At 41.4% G+C, this 20,541-nt stretch overlaps 3 protein-coding genes across 4 annotated transcripts; all 3 read right to left on the bottom strand.

Moving 5' to 3' along the window:
- Positions 1-489: 489 nt before the first annotated feature.
- Positions 490-3,911, bottom strand: LOC123401228 (serine/threonine-protein kinase AFC2). Of its 2 annotated transcripts, XM_045094967.1 has the most exons (12): positions 3,674-3,911; positions 2,843-3,029; positions 2,724-2,750; positions 2,445-2,598; positions 2,286-2,334; positions 2,075-2,189; positions 1,806-1,897; positions 1,544-1,700; positions 1,387-1,451; positions 1,212-1,309; positions 1,011-1,113; positions 490-921 (listed from the first exon to the last, which is right to left on the bottom strand). In XM_045094967.1, exons 1-12 carry the CDS (start codon positions 3,767-3,769, stop codon positions 772-774), a joined length of 1,293 nt encoding a protein of 430 aa, XP_044950902.1. In that variant the 5' UTR covers positions 3,770-3,911; the 3' UTR covers positions 490-771. The 2 variants fall into 2 exon arrangements, with proteins under 2 accessions (XP_044950902.1, XP_044950903.1); XM_045094968.1 differs by lacking the exons at positions 2,075-2,189; positions 2,286-2,334; positions 2,724-2,750; positions 2,843-3,029; positions 3,674-3,911 and having other exon boundaries at positions 2,445-2,561.
- Positions 3,912-4,675: 764 nt separating this feature from the next.
- LOC123401229 (rhodanese-like domain-containing protein 11, chloroplastic) lies at positions 4,676-7,786 on the bottom strand. The gene is made up of 10 exons (XM_045094969.1): positions 7,599-7,786; positions 7,406-7,522; positions 7,072-7,179; positions 6,890-6,986; positions 6,502-6,541; positions 6,340-6,414; positions 5,723-5,810; positions 5,586-5,653; positions 5,150-5,222; positions 4,676-5,053 (listed from the first exon to the last, which is right to left on the bottom strand). Exons 1-10 carry the CDS (start codon positions 7,713-7,715, stop codon positions 4,970-4,972), a joined length of 867 nt encoding a protein of 288 aa, XP_044950904.1. The 5' UTR covers positions 7,716-7,786; the 3' UTR covers positions 4,676-4,969.
- A 203-nt stretch (positions 7,787-7,989) lies between these two features.
- LOC123401227 (protein GLE1-like) lies at positions 7,990-19,770 on the bottom strand. The gene is made up of 15 exons (XM_045094966.1): positions 19,612-19,770; positions 19,369-19,515; positions 19,145-19,285; positions 18,498-18,621; positions 17,453-17,601; positions 16,257-16,428; positions 15,736-15,931; positions 13,954-14,048; positions 13,682-13,752; positions 11,357-11,438; positions 10,811-10,906; positions 10,063-10,146; positions 9,138-9,266; positions 8,564-8,686; positions 7,990-8,489 (listed from the first exon to the last, which is right to left on the bottom strand). Coding segments are annotated over exons 1-15 (1,830 nt in total). The 5' UTR covers positions 19,614-19,770; the 3' UTR covers positions 7,990-8,270.
- Between the last annotated feature and the right edge of the window lie 771 nt (positions 19,771-20,541).

Below are 20,541 nucleotides of genomic sequence, written 5' to 3' on the forward strand. Positions count from 1 at the left end.
AAATACAAGTGTGCGCGAAAAATGCTGCCAGATCGTGCAAACGCTTTCGATCCGTAAACTTTTTTGAGAAACACGGCAAAATCCCCTTCCCAACCCACTAAAACACAGGTTCCCGCCTCGCCTATACGTCGCCCTTTACCACCAGCTGCGCCTACCCTCTTCCGGCTCCCCAGTTCCGCCACGATCGGAGAGCCTAGAAGTTTCTGCTCAATGATTCATCCAATTCATTGGACTTAACAGGATTTTTACATCATTTTCATTATATATACTTATAAGTCTTTTAAGACATTTTACTAAGAGTCTACACTATAAAGTATGTCTATATACATCTGTGGTCCACTACCTCTAGAAAGACTTATATTTAAGAACGGAGTAGTACAGTTTATGCGCAGACTGGTTAAGTGAGAAGCTTCTCTGTTGTCAATAAGAATTTTGACTGCCGAATTTTATTCAGAATGAATAAACACAAAAGCTGCATGACTTCAAGAATTTCCAACAAAATTATTGTGTTTTGCTATCAAAATATATTCATTGAGAATCTCATCCCGATTACATACACATCAGTCAACATATGTACAAATAACGAGCATGTTACAGAAGCTGGTAATGCAGGTAGAAAAACTACTGGCAAAGTCCTAACTAATTTAATTAGCACTCCCATTCCATGGAAGAGAGAACAGAATATCTCTTCATTCCATGACAAATGGAAGCCACAGCTTAAACATACAAGACAAGTCAAGAAACATAGCAGATGCTAGGATCTCAAGCACGTCATCTTCGTCGCTCACTCCGCTCCATCAAGAATGGATGCTCAAGGGCCTCTTGGGCCGTTAGGCGGCTTGCTGGATCATAGCTCAGCAGCCCTTGGAGAAGATTGATGAAGTCCCCAGCAGAATGTTCTATGTTTTGCATCACAAGATTCTGCTTGCATAAAATAAGTCCAAATCATAAGCCAAACAAATCTAAAAATGATATCAATTTGAACTGGAACAACAGGATATGGATAATACCTGAAGCCGGGGCAGCTTCATAACAGCTTTCATGCTTTCCCGTGAAGCACATCCTTCAGGCCAGTTTAAACGGCCCTTTCTCACATATTTCTCACCATGTCGACTACACAAAAGGAACAACAACAAAATACATAGTTTGAATAATCCTCTCTCATGGCTGAAAGCTTGAGACACTGGTATGGATCAAGAACAGCAACATACTCGGCCTTTTTGAGCATGTGATATGGCAACGGCCCGAGCACCCTCTCCATCATAGCAAGATGCTCCAAATTTTCATGGGTTTGAAACAGCGCCTCTCCCTGCAGTACCTCTGGTAACTCAAAAACTCTGTCCTTGTGATTTTGATAGCAGATGAGAGTAAGCCCCAATGACGTACCGTGCAGAGTTCAACTAGTATACAACCAACGCTCCAGATATCACATGGGTAACTCCATCCAAGTCCTAAACAACATCCACCATGGCAAATATAAATTAACTTACAACCGCAAAATTTGGCTGAAGGGAAGAGCCTTTGCACTGGACAAGAAAGATACCCAGGATAACTTCCGGGGCCCGATAATGCCTAGTAGAAACTACATAGGTCTGGTCCTGCTGGTCATATGTTGTGCTGCCAAAATCAATAACCTTTATTGAACTGGACTTGGGCACACGTTTGTAGTAGGATCCCTCCTTTGGTGAACGGGATGAAACCTAGCAGTTAGTAGCAACGAATTAGCACAGACAGCATACACAATAAACTAATAAGTTGAATAATTTATAACTGCAAGGCCAAGTTAGTAAAAGAATAAAGTATACTTTGTAATCAGGAACTTTAATGTACTCCGGAGAAACAAGAAGAATGTTCTCGGGCTTTAAATCAGTGTGAATGAGGCGCAAATCATGCATAACTGCAACACACATTACAGAGAAGATAAATATTTGACAAAAGCACGTTAGATAATCCTAGCGATGATGATCAAATAATAAACAACAGTCATCAACAGATGACACCCTAAAATAATGGAATAATGATCTAAAATAGCATACTACTGCAGGTATAAGGGGTAGCAGAAGTGTGCACACACATGCTAGACATTCCAACAGTTGTTTGGCAACCTCCCGAACTATGGCAACTGGGAATGAGCGGTAACTGTTTTTCCGCAGAAAATCATATAAGCTTGGTCCAAGCTTCTCACAGACCTGCCCACCATTCATTCAAATTCACCAATGTTTAAGCTCAGGGTTATCTCTTTGTAGTTAGTTGATAACTCTGCCATAATCTAATGATGTACTTACAATACAGATATGGTTACGATAGTCAAACCAGTTCCGAATTTGAACACAACTGCAAAATAGACCAGCTTATATACAGGCAATCTTAACAAAGTAAATCACACAGACGAGACAACACAATATACACAACAGGAATTGTGATAAGTGAAACTGAGGACTCACCTGGATCTGCTCTTTTCATATTTACAAAGCTGCTCGAGCATGCCAATTTCTATCATTGCAGCATCCCTGTACTTCTTAATGCCTCTGATGATCTTAATAGCCACCATTTCTTTCCGTTCCCTGTCCCAACATTCCAACACCTGACCAAAGGTACCTGATGTATTTGCAAACACAATCAATTATGAGCATATCCTGCCGACGTCAACAAGAGCAGTGTGCAAGAAACGCCTTGAGAATTCCAATATATCAACAGATGTAAAGGCTGCTGTCCGAACTGACCTTCACCCATTTTTGCATTAATCCTATCTGCAAGCATAAATACAATCCATAAGAACAAAGATATGGAAAACGCTATTCAGTTCTGAAATAAACAAACAAGCTTGTGATAAGGTAATTACAGCGAGATGTGAGGTTGTCTCCCACAGCAAAAACATAGTGCCCATCCTTGTCATCTTCTCTCAGAGGAGGGGTCGCAAAACGAAAAAGCTCTTGGGCCTCCTGAGAGGAAACAATGCCACCTGAAGAAAGCCCCATCGTCATAGCACTAATTGCATTTGCGACTTCTTCCCCACACAATTTTTTTAGCTGCACCAGAAGACAATTATGAAAGATTAGGAACAGAGAAAGCTTGTAAAAGAAATTCCATTTTGCAACAACCAAATTCAGGATATAAATTACGTTACAGACTGTAAAATATTGCAATTGCTACAAAAAATCTGCATGGTCAAAAACTGGAGGAATCTGACAGGGTTGGACATAGTCATATGCAAATCTTCAGGGAACAATCCATTACTTAAGCACAACAGATTATAATGAACAACAGCACATCGACATAAGTGCAAACAACATACTTGATCCTCGTCCGTTACGTTTTTTTTTACAGAATAGCATGCAAACCCTCATGAACGGATCCAAAGGGCGTGCAAATTATTGAGAAACTAGGGAATATATACACCTATGATATATTAATAATATCAAGAAAATTAAAGTACCATTCGGCCAACCCACGCCCTAATACGGAGACTGGAGAAAAGTATAGCAAACGCACTCGAATCTAAGTAGAAACGAGGCTCTACTTCCGGAGATCTGCATATTATTATGCTACCTGACGAAACGATTGAAATCGACATCACAGCAACTACTAGTAGTAATCAACGCAAACAAGCCACTCCATCGCTAGATCTGCAACGTAAAAGGGGCAAAAGCGCGTCCGGATCGGGGGGGTATACCTGAGGGATCTCGGGGCCGACATCCCAGCCAAGGCGCTGCCGCTTGCGCGGGCGGCGGTCGAGCGGCGCGTGCGGCATCTCGGCAAGGCACTCCATCGCTAGATCGATTCTACCCTCTACCGAACGAAGCTCTCGAGACGACGGCGGCGGGGACAATTGCTTTGGTCACAGACGAACGAATTGCGTGCGTCTCTAACCCTAAGCCCCGCAGTTTATGGCGAGAGGGGAAAGAGATTAGGTGGCTCGCGGTGACGGGCCCGGGAGCAACCCGCCTACAGGCTGTGCCGCTGACGGGTCCGGGCCATGTTCGGTTTGCGGGCCAGACCAGTTACGTGGCCCACTCGTCCGCCATATACCAGCGGAGGCGTGGGTAAGAGTTTCGGTGGGTGTGGTAGACGCGTCCCTCGCTAGGGGCGTGGACCGCTCGTTCCTCCCTCCGTTGCGCCGTGCTTTTGCCGATCGGATTCGTGCACGCAGTTTCGCTACCAAGCTATCCGCCCACTCCCAGTGACGCGTGGGACCAAATCCAGGTTTGGCCCAGATGTCAGATGGATCGGTGTCCGTCTCGGTTTGGTAGATCAAACAACGAAGGCCAAAACCATGAGCCCCACGCTCGTCTATCGGAACTGGTTGGGTTATGAAAAAGGGATATATTAAACTCACGACAGGCAGCGCTACTCATCTGATACTGACATGTGGACCAGAAGCTACGGAGGCCCACCGTTCAATGACTACCTTCCCGAACGCACTCGCAGAATTGGGAACATATAACTGCGGTTCGGGCTTCTAACCCTGGTTGAGTTACGGAAAAGGGATATTCGGCACCTCAACCCCCGGTTAGGGTTTCTAACCCGAGTTAGGTCATGAAAAAGGAATATTCGGCACCTAAATCCCCAGGGCATATAATCAGATTCCCCAATACAAACCCGAACAAGGAACCAACCGCCAGGACGGAAATATCCTCTCCACATCCACACATGTGCTATTTTGAGACTCATGATCTTCCAACAGGATTTTCAACTGAACAATTCCACGAAGATCATCAGATTATCCTGTTTGGCCCGAATTTGTGCAACTCATCAAGTCCAAATGAGGCTCTAGTTCATAACTAGATTTTTTTTTTCGATAAGAGGTCATAACTAGATACTTCTACAAGACAGCATTTAGTCTCTGTGTGCTAACATGGCAGGCAATTGTCTCCTCGTGCACTTGTTTGGGGTCTCTCTCAAGATGAACGCAGAAATGCCGCCTTTAAGTTAGCCTCAACACCACAGCATCTTCCTCGGAATCGATCAGTTAATGAGGCTGTAACTGTTGAAGTAGAGGGCCAATACTTTGAGCACCCACGAACAGAGCATCTGCTAGCACAATTGCCCCAACCTGTGTAGTTCGAGGAAGAAGAAGAAGAATGGTTAAAGACCTTTCCTTTGCAGACAAAAGTTAAGGAGTACACGCATATTTTTTTAAACGAATTACCAATCGGCCCGTGAAGAGCAGCCGATATCCCCATCCTTCCTTTGCAGCCTGTGCACGTTGCTGATCCGTCCAGCTGAAACCAAGTTGTCAAAAAAGATTCAGGATTAGTACCCTAGTGGATGTCATTCACTAACAATGCTGAATGCTTTTGTGGAATGCTGAAACATTTTTTTATCATCTCAGAAATGATTAGAAAACCTCAACCTTAATCTGATCGCTCAAGTCTTATCTACATGTGTTAATGTGTACACATGCTTATCTACATGTGTACTGTAATCTGATCGCTCAAGTCTTATTAGGTTGGTGGCAAGCTCATAGCTTGTATCTCACAGGAAAATCCTCAACCTTAATACAAGGCCTTGGTGCACACATTTTGGTGAGGAAAATAACACTGTCACACTGACATTATCATAGGTGTTGAGGTCCTGGAACTTACCCAAAAAATTCAGAAACCCCACCAATACCAGCAAGCTTGAATGGTTGGGAACCTTCCCGCTCAAAGTCCTATAAAGAGAAAAAAAAAACATGAAATTAATATAACTCCAAAATAGCAGATCATACGATGACTCCTACCTCCTCTTCAGCAGCTTCCAATCCTCCTTGTACCCAGAATAAATTTTCGAAGCCACCATTGTAAAGTTGCTCTGCGGCAGCAATTGATCTGCCAAAAAGTTTGGGGGATATCAAAACCGACAGTCAAAAATCCACACCAGACGTTGAATCGCACATGTTCTACGTTGGACACTACAAGATGTAGCAGTAGCACCAATATGATGGGCATCTGCAACCTTAAATTACTAGCACTGCAAGTAGTGGCTTTCCAGCACAAGGACTGAAACTGTGATATTTTGTCCAAGATTTAGGTTGTTGAAATAGCATCTTGTGTCTTGTGTGCGTGAGCAGCATACCACACAAAACTCAAGTTTAAGAAGTGGTATGCGCTGCTGTCCAGGAAAACGGTAGACACCTTTTTGTCACATGGTGAGTCCAAATATAGCACACAAAAAAAGTACTCTATAAAGAGCACAAGATGATTTACTTCCACAAAGGCCAGCAAGGTGAAAAGGTATTAATATGTGTTGTCAGTGTGTCATGCAGTACAAGTCCAGCATCAGAAACTCAGAAAATGAGCTAACAAGCGGTACAAATCCAACATCAGAAACTGAGAAAGTGAGCTAACAAGCAATTACCTCAGTCCCTTCTGGCATACTAGGATGATATCTGTATCTTTTGAGAACTTCTCCTCGACCTGTTGTACAAAGTTCCTAGGAATTTGTTGCAAAGTCATTCAATCTAATTGGTATTAAAATACAATTCACGAGAGGGCCAAGTTTAACATATGTCAAGCATACTTATTGAATGACATTGTTGAGCTGCCACTCCACCAGCCACCTATGCAAGAGTGATGAGAGTTCAGTCACACTTGAAGTCGAGAACTACAAATGGCGGTACTATATGAGTTGAAACGTTACAAACGATGGTTTTCTTCTATGAGTTGAAAATAAGTCAATACATCTTGAAAGAAAAGGCATGTTTTACATCTCATAACTGTGTTTGATGCACTATTAGCTTATTAGTCTCCGGTCTGGATTGCCTATTCTGAAGAACCACTCCATGTTATAATCCTCTATGGCAACTTATATGATGATATGGTGCGAACAAAGTTGAACAAATTCCTTCAAGACAGTAGTGCAAGCAACAGTCAGATTCGACGATGTAAACAGAACTCCGTTTGCTTACCAATCATAAAGTTGAATGCTTTCTTGCTGAGTCCATTCAAATCAGATGACGTATCCACGTCGAATACAGGAACCCAGGTAGAACCTTTCACCCAGGCCTGCAATACGAGCAAAAATTGACAGGGAAATGTGAGCAGCCACGATTAACCAACACTAGAAATGGTTTTTAGTCCTACCACCAACCTTTTGACGCTCATTTGAAGGCCTGACATCCAGAAGGACCTTGTCGGTGAGTTTGAATGTATAGCCGGCTTCCCTTGGTGTAAGCGTCTTAATCTTCTGCTCCCTGATCTTCAAGCACAGCCGTACAAATAACAGCAGTTCAGCATTTAGAGATTCATACATGCATCACATGGACGCCGAATTCAAAGAAACAAAGCTTAAGCTAACAGCGCCGTGATTCCGAGATGAAAGTAACTTGAGAGGAAGTTTGTAGTACCACCGGTGGTACTGTAGACGCCTAGTGTAAACGAAATGAGAAGAGTAAAGGCGTGAGAGTTGAGAGAGGTGAGCTCACCAGCGTCTCCCAGCGCCTCCTGGCGGCGGCCATCTCCTTGGCCTGCCTCGTCTCCTCCTCCTCGCCCCCCTGCCCGCCTCCCACTGCCGCCCCCATCTTCACCACCCCACTCCACCGCTGCACGCACACAACCATCGGCAGCTCAGGGCATAGAAAAGAGCACAGGAAAAACGCAGGAGAAAAAACCGCGTACCTTTGAAGGGAGCAGGCAAGGACGAAAGTAACGGGAACGGGAGGAGGAATGCGCCGCGGTGGCTGGGGAAGAGGCGCCGGCGACGCGGCGTGCAAGGCTGAGAGGTGGTGCTGCCATTTTCTTGCCTTCCTTTCAGACGGGAGGTTTTAGGATTTTAGCCGTAGCTTTATCCCCATCTCGTACTCGGCTCTGCAATTGGCCAAGGGGAGTGCAACTGCAGACCTTGTGGGGACCGGAGAACTGGACTGATGTTGAGGCCTGAAAGAGATGCACGGAAAGGGCGTGCACAGCTGGACTGAACCTCCTGGTGTTACGACTAGCAATAATTCATAAGCAAGATATGGCATCTACTCCTTCCGCCCTAAAATAAGTGTCGATGGAGGGAGTATGATTTATCAAGTGTTCAAAAGTATCACAAACAATAATTTGATCAACGCAGATGGATTGCATTCAGAACAACGTTGACTTCAAACTGACACAAGGTTTGCACCTCATAGTACAGACATAGTACACACAACAAATCGCACCAAGTGGCACCTCTATTCTAATTTACTGAACATGTTAATCTTCAAGACGATTTTGGGCTCCTCCATAAGTTATGACCATGCAGTTTCTCCCTCAGACAAAATAGATGCACCAGCTGATAGCTCCAAGCCAATCCGGTGTTAATCTTCACAAGAACATTTTCGATAGCAGCTGCTGGGCGAGGTACTGCCCTTCTGGCTCCTCCAGATAAATTTTGTCATCCAGATAATTTTGTAGATTATTGATAGCTTCTGGCTGAACTTTCGAGCCTTGTGCTTTCAAAGCTGGTATGAAGTGCCGCGATATTACATCTAGAATTTTCATGAACTGTGATCCATATTTCTTGTGAAGCGCAAAACCAGCCACCTAAAAAGAGCATAATCCTGGTTAGCTACAAGTCTGCATACACAAGGCACACAAGTCCTGGTGCGAATTTCTACCTTGAGGAAAGCATGAAGAGCAAAAGCAGTGGCCGGGATCGCTGGGAGAGTGTTGAGGAACATTGCAAGCCATTTCCATCCCTCGGCTAAGCCATATGGATGCCGCACACCTTTGATTTCCGTCTGTAAACAAAGTTATGCTGTGATATTTCTGCTCTATTACAAAATAACAGTCTGTTGAACACAAGTCTTCTATTTAAATAATAATGTGATAGCGTACAAAATGGTACTCCCTCCATACGGAATTACTTGTCGTAGAAATGGATATATCTAGATGTATTTTAGTTCTAGATATATCTATTTCTATACATTCCTATGACAAGTATTTCGGGACGGGGGAGTACGTAATAACTTGTCAAGTTTCATCATATGTTCCCGTTGCACAAACCATGGCAAAACGTAACTTGTTATCACTGTGCTGAAATTGAAAATAATGGATCGCGGTTAACAGGAAAACAGCCTATTATTGCGGAAAAAGGGCAGAACATAAAATACATATTTACTACCAGATCTCAATCAGAGTTAATTGATATTTTTACCGAACTGATTATGTCTAGACAAGAACTATACACACCTGAATCATGGCAGCATACAGTTTGATGTATGCAACAACATTTACCAAATACTTCTCAGTGCTCTGAAGTTTTCCATCTTCTTCTTGGTAGCCAATAAGCCTGAAGTAATCTGTGTTTCGTGCTTGTGCCTAAGCAATTACAAATCATGAGATAATCCAAAAATATGAGCCAAAAAATATCAAAATAGTACTCCCTCCATTTTTATATACAAGGCCACTATCAAAATTACAATTTGCATATATACAAGGCCACTAACACTAATCGATGCAATATTAATGGTGTTTGCCTCGTAGTACTAGCAAAGGAGGACATTAATTACAATTTGCATATATACAAGGCCACTAACACTAATCGATGCAATATTAATGGTGTTTGCCTCGTAGTACTAGCAAAGGAGGACATTAATTATCCCTTGCATGCATGCAGGAGTGAGATCATTGGCTTGATATGCATGAGAGAGAAAAATACACATTAATTTACACGGTAAACAAGGAGACAAGTTGTCTTGCAACATTGACTTAGAAGGCATTAATTTTTGCTTTGTACCTGTAATATGGGTTTGTGGCCTTGTATATAAAAATGGAGGGGGTACATATTTTCAAACAATAAAATCAGGTGCATTCACAGTTTAAAAACATACTCCCTCCGTCCGGAATTACTTGTCGCACAAATGTATAAAAATGGATGTATCTATAATTAAAATACATCTAGATACATCCATTCCTATGACAAGTATTTCCGGACGGAGGGAGTAGATATAACTCTGAGATTTGAAATATTGTATCTTTTGGGCACATTCTCCAAGAAATGGCAACACCAAAAAGGCAAAAACATAACAGCTTCTGCTTTTTCACCACCTCAAACGTAAGCAAGAAGATAAGAAAGTGCAACAATGCTAAAAAGTTCAGTGACATCAGGACTTACATTTAAAGCATGCAGATGCTTTGGAACTGTGTACATGCAAACTTTGTTGAACTCAGCCAGAAGATAATCCATTGCATCTGGTACCTAAGTTACACACAGAATTAGAACTGATTGATTATCATCATACTAGTGCTGCAAAGATTGCACACATCTGAAGCCATATGAAATAGGAAAATTTCCATCTTGATAGCAATATAAGGAATTAAGGATGCATAATTGCTTTCAAGACAGACAAATTGACAGCATATGTATGTTTATGACAGAGCATCTACAGTAGCCCTGTGTTTATCAGCACCATGTCACACTTCTGTGTCTAAACAACTCAGAGATCATTTAAATTAGCATAAAATTAAATATTACTGCCGTCCCGAATTACTTGTCTTAGATTACACATTTGGGGCGGAGGGAGTACAAAACAATTTTCATGCAAGCAAACTATATTTTCACCAAGACTACTTTAACTATCACAGGTTCACAATAAGTCCTGGTAAACAAAACTGCAGCATGTGCACTTGTGCCTACCAGAATATCAAAGATATGTTACATGTACCAGACCTGCAAGAAAAGAATTATCCACATATTATCTGTTCGGAAAGTTGACAGAATTTTCAGATTTACTTAACTATATAGTTAAGTTGCCTGTTACATACTGAATTAACACCAACAAAATAGCAAATTGTACTGATCAATCCACTCATACTCAGTAATGACTAATGAGCAGTAACCCTCGGCAAAACGAAAAAGATACCTGATTAATGACTAGTAGCATGACATATCCACAAGCAAAGGCCAATTTTCCAAAGGTCTTGTCCGTCGGGTTCCGACTCTTGACTATTGAAATCATCTGTAAAGTAATATCACGTAATGATTGAAAGTGTACAATATTGAGAAAATGGATCAATATGAGTAGATGTCACGTAAATTTCCACAATTGCTAGTTTCAATTCATGCATGGGTGCATAACTATGTTCAAAACAAAAAATAGCAGCTACAGAAAACAAACCATCTAGACTGTAGTATAAAGACTAAATATAAGGTGTCATCATCAACGCACCAGCTAAAGTACATAAACAAGAAAACCATGATTTGCTAATGATTCAGGTTTCTAAAGCAAGTGTTTAAGTTTTCATTTACATATGTAATAACTGTACTAATACTTAAATAGAACCAATCCTGCCAATAGCCATTCATGCATGATCATTCTATAGGCCCGTGGACTTGTTTGAAAACCCAGACATATATCATGGTATTTTCTAAAAAGAAGATGTAGCAATAAATGTAGGCATGTGGTTACCTTGTCTGCAAATAAACGACAAGCAATTGGACGAGGACAATCTTGTCCATCTAAAGCTTTAATAAGCTCACTAGCCCTGGCTCTGCAAGGAATAATTAAGTAAGGATTCAAGTTAAATAATATCATACCAAATATTGACCTAACCAGCAACTGGTATGAACAAACTAACTAGTATTTGTATTTATCTTGCACAAGCAATTGAGAAAGAAAAAAGACAAGTGGACAATAAATCAGAACTAACAACCTTGGAGGCATGCTGGTAAAATTGACAGCAACAGAAGCTTAGAAGCAAGCATGCACAACTTGAGTAATGATTGAATGGCGCAAGCTAATGATAGACCATGCCTGATAAACATTAACTAGGATTGCTAATATGATGGTAAGGAATGCCAGGTTATTCTGGTGGCATGTTGATCCCATTATGGTACCTTATGTGGTCATAAAAAACAGTGATGTAACTCGCTTCTCATTTCCCAAACGTATATCTCTTGTGACCTCATCCATCACCAAGGCAAAAAGATAAGGGTCGCCCTTATCTTTTTGCCTTGGTGATGGATGAGGTCACAAGGGATATACAAGGAGATATCCCATGGTGTATGCTCTTTGCGGACGATGTGGTGCTAGTCGATGATAGTCGGACAGGGGTCAATAGGAAGTTGGAGTTATGGAGGCAAACCTTGGAATCAAAAGGTTCTAGACTTAGTAGAACTAAGACCAAATACATGAGGTGCGCTTTCGGTACTACTAGGCACGAGGAGGAGGGGTGTGTTAGCCTTGATGGGCAGAACCACCTCAGAAGGCACTTTTCGATATTTGGGGTCAATGTTATAGAAGGATGGAGATACCAATGAAGATGTGAACCATTGAATTAAAGCCGGATGGATGAAGTGCCGCCAAGCTTCTGGCATTCTCTGTGACAAGAGGGTGTCACAAAAGCTAAAAGGCAAGTTCTATAGGACGGCGGTTCGACCCGCAATGTTGTATGGCGCTGAGTGTTGGCCGACTAAAAGGCGACATGTGCAACAACTAGGTGTGGCGGAGATGCGCGTGTTGAGATGGATATGTGGCCACACAAGGAAGGACCAAATCTGGAATGATGATATACGAGATAGAGTTGGGGTAGCACCAATTGAAGAGAAGCTTGTCCAACATCGTCTGAGATGGTTTGGGCATATTCCGCGCAGGCCTCTAGAAGCCCCAGTGCATAGCGGACAGCTAAAGCATGCGGATAATGTCAAGAGAGGCCGGGGTAGACCGAACTTGACATGGGAAGAGTCCGTAAAGAGAGATCTAAAGGATTGGAGCATCACCAAAGAACTAGCCATGGATAGGGGTGCGTGGAAGCTTGCTATCCACGTGCCAGAACCATGAGTTGGTCGCGAGATCTTATGGGTTTCACCTCTAGCCTACCCCAAATTGTTTGGGACTAAAGGCTTTGTTGTTGTTGTTGTTGTTGTTATGGAATCACTTCAATATATATTTTATCTTTACAATGAACATAACACAATTCAGTCCCTCAATTTCTAAGAATAGCAATCCTTTCGCCGCTGGCAAGAGCATTGAATCACTTCCGATGTGGCATTTACTTAGAACCATTCTGATTGTTTATAAAAAGGAAGGATTACCACTCGATTTAACTATGGTATAGGAATAACTAATTATTTACTGCATTTGATATTCCTCTTTCTGTCACTCAACAACAGAGACAAGCATTCTTCTTGAAAAAACAAGTCATAGTAGTAAGTTTGCATTTCAGTCAAAGAGACAGCTGTTCCCACTATTTTAATCCAAAGTGATATGAAAATATTTGTGAAGGACTACAAAGCATTGGAAATCCTCTATTCCTATAAAATAGTTGCAACCCACTATCTAATTTTCACATCATCAAGTCATGCATGTAGTTGTGTTCAAAAAAAAAGTCATGCATGTAGTCACAAGTTACTTTTTTTGCATTAATTATTCATGCAAAACATGCCACCTCATCAACTCATACATGTCTTCTTACGAACTTAGTCATGCAAAATGCTTTTACATTAGTTTTAGTTTTGGCGCTAATTTATGCATCTAAGAATAGAGGATTCGTGCAGCAACACACGAGGTATTGTCTATTAACTTTAACCTTGATGCCTTGCTGCATGTATTATGGTGGTCATTCTTAAAAATATGGCATCAATGTGGAATTGAGGATTGTTCTTCAATTTCCAACAGCCCTTGCCAAGTTAGTTCCAAGTCGTCACGATGGTAGATGTCTTGTATTTTAAGTGTCCTTATCTGAACTGAGCTCTAGCATTTAAGGAGTATTGTATTTGTTAGTTGTATACTCACTTGACACTGTCAGTAGTTGGCATAAGTTTACTAATAGATTTTCCAATTTGTCGGTCATATCGGCTATACTCCTGCACAATATAACATGGTATCAGTCAAATACAGCCATACATACAGGTAAGCAGCATGCTAAATATAGGTCAGGGACTAACATATGGCGGTATAATGGAAACCCGGGAAGGGTTGACAGATCAGAATTAGCAAATAAACCAGTTGCAGCAAGTTGTTCAAAATTGCAATTGAAGACAAAGATCCTTCAGAGAAAATAAGACCTTGCTGAGGTAAATGTTTGATGGCACTTGGTCATGTAATGCGCGCCTCCGGGATTCCGCTTCTAACGCAGACCTATCAGCATAAATTTTGATTCCTGGAATAAATAAAATTAATTAATTAACCACAATCCCAATAAATCAAGCTACAGCAGACAAAAATCGATTTTTTCCTCGAATGAGGGAAAACACTCACCCCACTTAACAATGTACTCCCGCCGTCCCAAATTAAGTGACTCAACTTTGTACTAATTTGGGACGGAGGGAGTAGTTGCGAACTAACGGTTCAGATAAATAGCAAACTTGATATAGAAATAGAATGTTATTGCTAAACTGTGAATGCATGAAGGTGCAAATACCGATGTTTTATTTCCCTATGTGTGCTCAAAGAGTACGATATGTGTTTCATGCAAGCACTGGACAATCCTTAGCATGGTCCCCAGAATCCAACACACAGAATTTTAAAATTCCCGCAGTACAACAACTTGGCTTGCGGGGCATTTTAGTCCAAGATCTCACAAAACACTTGTTTGGCACCCTGGACTTGGCTTGTGGGGCGCATACAGTTCAAACAACGCAACCACAGTGTATAGCGCCGATCTGGCTTGCGGGGCATTGCCTCCAAAACCCACCTCGCCTCTGAACCCATCAGCCTTCCCTTGTGCCTCGTCGCCTCCATTCCTCGCCATAAGCTAGGGAGCTGCAGCAGCTGCTTCTGTGAACAGGTCATAGTGAAAGTGTACACTTCGTTGACGACGGGGAACTTCGACAAGGACTACTACCAATGCCTGAACCACAACCCAACTTGAAGAAAATGCAGCAGAGAGATTGCAGGGTGCCGAGCAGTCACCGCTGTATCACTTCCTGCCTCGAGCACGCCAAATCAATTGGATACATGGACACGATTATGAGGTTTCTAAAGTTTTTTTTTGGGGGGGGGGGGGGGGCGCTATAAAAATTATGGAGGACAGGAGCCGTGTGGGCTCGTCATGCCCGGCGCACGTCTGACTCTGTCCACGCACTTTCCATGTGGGATTCGCTATGTCTGCTGTATAAGCGCCATGGCGTCATATGGACCTTCCGTGCTCCCACAAACCAAGTTACGGGTCCCAAACGAGAATTTTGCAAGTTGTTGTACTGCACCGTTATTTACTGGAAATTTTAAATAATTCAAGCTGTCACATTCACAATTTCTGAACAATATAAGAATAATTTCTGCAAAAAGTGTGTATCTCCACCCAGGTTGATTCGCACCCTGTATTCTCTCTTTTTTACCTACTTCAGAAGGTTACGAAACAAATTTAAAAACTATGGATTGCAATGAACATGCTAATATATGTATACTTGCAATTTTTAGTGAAATATATGACTCCATGCAGCATACACACGACAAGCAAATTATGTATCCTTGGATAGTATGTTATTAACTACTCTGCCCAATCCTAGTTTGTTATGTTTGTATCAAATTTTGCAAGTGTAAATGCTATGCCTGGATGAAGATTCATGAATATCTTTTCAACTAATTACACAACTTCTTGAAATGAACCAAAAGGAGATTATTGGGTGTGAATTGACCTGGGTTGAGAAAAAACACTTTAAAACTTATGCAAGTGCTAACTCCACTCTAAGTGCACAAAATGACATAAAATATGGAGTTCAGAAAATTCACAAGCCAGCATTTGCACGTGTTTTCATTTAGAGGAGGAAAGAACATAGCTACAGGAGTTTAAAAGTAACTGTAGAAGTATTGAGTTTGCAAATCAGTTATATAGAAGTGAAACACACCTGGTAATTCTGATATTATTTCAATATTGGTTGCCATTGTTGCATGTGCAAGACTGTTTTGAGAAATCTGGCTAGATGTGGAAACTGCTTCTGCCTTCAATTTAGCAGCTTCCTTTTCTACAGCTTCCTTTTGAGCAGCTTCATATGCTGCTTTCTGTTCATCAGCTGCTAATTTTGCAGTTGCCTTCTGTCTGGCCTGCATCATCATTCATGAACTTTCAGGTTAAGCGCACCGGCATTTTAACTGACTAGAAGTTAAGTGAAGAAAAAAAATATTTCCTGAAATAACAATTGGTAATAAAAAATCTGAGGAAAATTTTGAGTACGTAACTAGAGGAAAGAAGTAATAACAGCCAACAAAATATTAGACACAGCAAAACCTGATGAAACTCAACAATCTACTTTGATCGATACAAAACAACCCACTCCACACCAAATGTTACAGAAATGGACTAGGGCCTCAAATACCACGTCATGAGTATAAAACAGACCAGGTGAACAACAAATCTCGGCAAACAAACCTCTGCTTCTTGTCTGGCCCTTTCCTGTTTTATTTTTTCTTCCTTCATAGATTGCTCCTTTCTTTTAGCTTCTTCAACAGCTGCATCATCTCTTATTCTACGTTCCACAATCTGGGATTTCTGTTCATGATCCCTTTGGACCATAGATAAGTGTTTATCGAGTACTTCTGCACTACAAGAAGCAGTAACGTAACATGAGAGTGAGTCTAACAAAAGATTATTATAGATTAGAAGTGTTACAACATACATGATGTGATATTGCAAGTCTCTGACTCAGAACTTCAGAAGTCACAAAGGAAGACAGTCTATGTACAAACCCTATCAAGAAACGTTTCATTATAGCTAAGGCTCAATGATATCATTATACTTTGCAGATTGTTCCTAAGACCAAAGGTTATCTTTGTTTAAAACATAAAACTCTGAAGAATGAATTGGAATGTTAGGCTTTAAATGGTACAATTGCCAGATAGTGTAACAATAATGCACAGAACTAGAAACTTATAATATAATTGTATAATTTGTAGTTTAACAGAACATACTCATGAAACAAGCAGGGAAATGGCATTTTGATAAAGAAAAAGAGACACTTGGTATAAAAGATGTCATCATATCAGGTCCCCAACAGAAGATCTCTTGGGATGCTAAGATATAGATATGGTACCAAAGCAAACAGATTACATAACCAAACACTTGTTCTCAAGAGTCAAGAACCTTAGGTCCCGTACTCTCATCATTTGGTCAAACTCCACACTACAAGCATACTAACATAGAGTATATTCATATTATTATCCATGACACAGCTCAACTAATTGTAAGCAAAAAAGGCAAACTCATTATGAAAATTAGTTCGCACTTGAACATTGAAATGTAGAACTTCTAAAAAAAATCACTCCTTGCTCACATAAGCAGCATACTTAAATAAATTATAATCCGAGATGTTGCGTATGTTGGAGAAACACCAAATAGAGAATTAATCTAATAGACTAGCCGTAGATTGCTATGTGGCAAAAGTCACCAGTAACAAAAGATAGTATTCTATCATGGAGCTTAATGCTGGACTAGTATGAGAACTCCATTTGCATCTTAAATCTTAAATATTACTAACCAAAGATCCAGTAAAATATAAAATTTCTGTGATTCTAAAAAACTGCAATATAGTTTCAGAGGCACTAGAAGTAAAAAATAAAAGTACGTACATTTTTCTCTGGAATTGGACATCTAGCCTTCTATCTATCTCTTTTCGTGATTCCGCATATTTCTGAAGTCGAGCAAATGCAGAGATTGTTCTCTGGATTTCGTTTTGGTGGCATACCTCCAATGAAGATAACTTGCTTCTAACTTCCTCCTGAAGATCAAACAGCATGAGTGAAGAAAATAAACTATTTAAAGTATCAAATAAGGGTTGTGCCACAATACATCATGGTCAAAGCATAACAAACACTGTTCAGAAAATATTTAAATAATTAAATCCAATAAAGTTGCATAATGTATATTGATCGATCAGCAAAGTGAAGTGTCATCACAGAAATACATGTCAACTACAATGTGTCTTTATACTTTGTGTACTATTATCACATCAAATGTGTCATAGCTTAAGAAATGACATTTTTGTTAAAATCCTGGAGAAATCCATGTATCCAGCTATAATCGAAGATCTAAAAAAGACACCCAAAAGAAAAGACAATAAGTGTATGTAGAATAGGTATATCAACATTTACCCGGATCCAATAATAATAAATTTACTTCTTTGGGGTCCCTGTTATTTCGCTCCCTGGATCGTAATATTCATTGTGCTAAACTTTCATGTGTTCAAAAATTCTCACGTCAAGTTGCCAACTAACAAAAGTACCCCTTTTTTTGGTTCCTGCACTGTGCAAAGTTTTTTCTTGGTTCCTGGACCGTAATCTTCATTGTGCAGAACTTCCATGTCTCATTATGCAAATTATGTTCAAAATGTCGAGGTGTGTTACATCAATTGTCAGTATAGCATGTCCAGTAATAAGCTTAAACAGAACCAAGAAGCTCCATCCAGATATTAAAACTGTGAGATGGACAAAAAGATGTGAAGTTCCCACATGCCCGGAACACTTAAAAGGCAGTTGCAATACACAAACCTTTGCAGGAAAAAATATCTGGCGCAGTATAACTAACAGTTACCCTAAAATGCAATGAGGAAAAATGGCACAAATGCATACTGCGTTTATTAGAGAGGAACAACAGAGTACAATTTCTGGTACACACTTGAATTTTGAGATGATGATCGCGTTCCAGCTCGAGCAGGATGCTTTTCTCTGTGCTCCTTTTCCCCATCAGGTGGTATGATGTACTGCTGCTATCTAATTCATCCCCTGATTCTTCAAAGCCGCTAGGAATAAATAAATGAGATAACTTAGCTCAGCATGTGGTAAATGAACTGTGATGTGCTTCTTTTTTTAAGCTGTTGCAGATACGAATTCACAAAAGTTCATTGATCTTCTTTGTAAATAAAATTAAATGTGGATAAATCGGGTAGACTAATGATTGTCCTATCAGACTCCATCTAATGTGTTCTGCAATGAGGAGTTATAGAACGATCGGAAGATAGGCAGGTACCAAAACATCAATTTCCAAAAGGAGTTCAACACCACGAGGTTATCATAATCCACCTCAGTGTCCAACGGAGCCTTAGAATCCAAGGCATACACTCAAGAGGCAGACTTGTATAATTCTACAGAATGGCTCAATGGTACCATTATACTTTGCAGGTTGGCCCTAATAAGACCAAAAGGCTATCTCCAGCTAACGAGATGTCAGACGGTCTTTTTCAGGTGATATTGACAAACTATGACACACAAATTTCATGAGAAAAATGCAACTACAGTAACCAAATTGCAGTATAAAGCTCTCACCTGCATTCGAGATCATTACATGAGAACCTGGCTCCGGTCACAAGAGCCCGGGCATCCTCATTATCGTCTTCCTCGTCTGTGTCGTCTTCCTCCTCAATCCGCATCACAAAGGCCTTCTTCCTCGCGCTGCCACCGCTAGCCCTAAATAGACCAAAAAATAAAAGTAGAGTCAAATTCATGGGCAAATCAAACGACAGTAAAATTGCGAGAGAGATGCGAGATACCACTCCGGCTGCTGCTTGAGGGGCGTGGGGGGCGCGGCGCGGCGGGTGGCTTCGAGTGCGTCGAGCTCAGTGAGGACCTCGCCGACGGTCCAGCTCGGGCGGGGGTCGAGCGCCCTGGGGCATCGCAGCTCCAGGCGCGTGAACGCCCTGCGAGGAGGTGGGCAGGGGAGGCAAGGTCAGTCTCAACGAACACCGGCCAGATGGAGGCAGCGGGGGTGCGAAAAAGGGCGAGGCGGGGCTTACATGGCGGTCGTCGCCGGCGAGACAGCGCGCACGCCCTGCCCGGCCGGAACTTGAAGAGGTGCCGCGCGACGGAGGTGCTCGGCGGGCGGCGGACCTGGCGCCCAGGTACGGTCGATTCAGCCAAGGGGTTTGAAAAGAAGGGAACCGATTGGTGAAATCAGGTCAGGTCAGCTCAGCGTCGGATCAACGCAGACTTGCCTAGCCTGGGGCGTCCCTCAGCGTCGGATCAACGCAAACTTGCCTAGCCTGGGGTAGCCAAGGAGTGGTGCGTGGCCCAAATCGAGCGCCTGGCGACCCGCGAAAGCAGCCTGGAGCTTTAGTCGTCAGTTAGGGCCGCTGGACGAGATGGACGAAATTCGGCCATTTCAAAAATTACGGTCAGATCTCGGACGAAATTACAAAATCAAAATTTGAATTTTAAACAAAATTTGAGCGAAATCTGGCCGGAATTCGGCCGAAAAAATTGAAAACAAGCAGAGCAAAAGATAGCGCTCGAACAACGGAGTACGTATATAAATGTTTACCAAACTTTGCATCAGTCTTAAATCAACATGAGATCCAAAAGAAAGGATCGAAACAAAGAACGGGCAGAGGTGCTGCACAGAGCAGAGTTGAGGAGAAGTTGCCGAGAGATTGAGGGGCAGTTCTTTTAAATTCGTAATTCTTCAAAATCATATTTCTGAAAACTGCCCACAGAATTGTTTGGCCACAGAATTATCTATCCAATTCTTTTCTGTGATTCTAACATGTAATTGTTGCATGAGTTGTTTGTTAAAATGTCTCAAATGCCCCTGGATTGAAATAATTGATGAATTGCTAAAACTTGATTATTTCTAACAGTTTATATATATAATATGAATCCAAAAAGAGCTGCAAATCTAATAAGGTATATAATATTACAATACAAAAACGAGTTGCAGATAACATAAA

This window comes from Hordeum vulgare, chromosome 6H, assembly GCF_904849725.1.
Source record: "Hordeum vulgare subsp. vulgare chromosome 6H, MorexV3_pseudomolecules_assembly, whole genome shotgun sequence".
Classification (NCBI taxonomy): Eukaryota; Viridiplantae; Streptophyta; class Magnoliopsida; order Poales; family Poaceae; genus Hordeum; species Hordeum vulgare.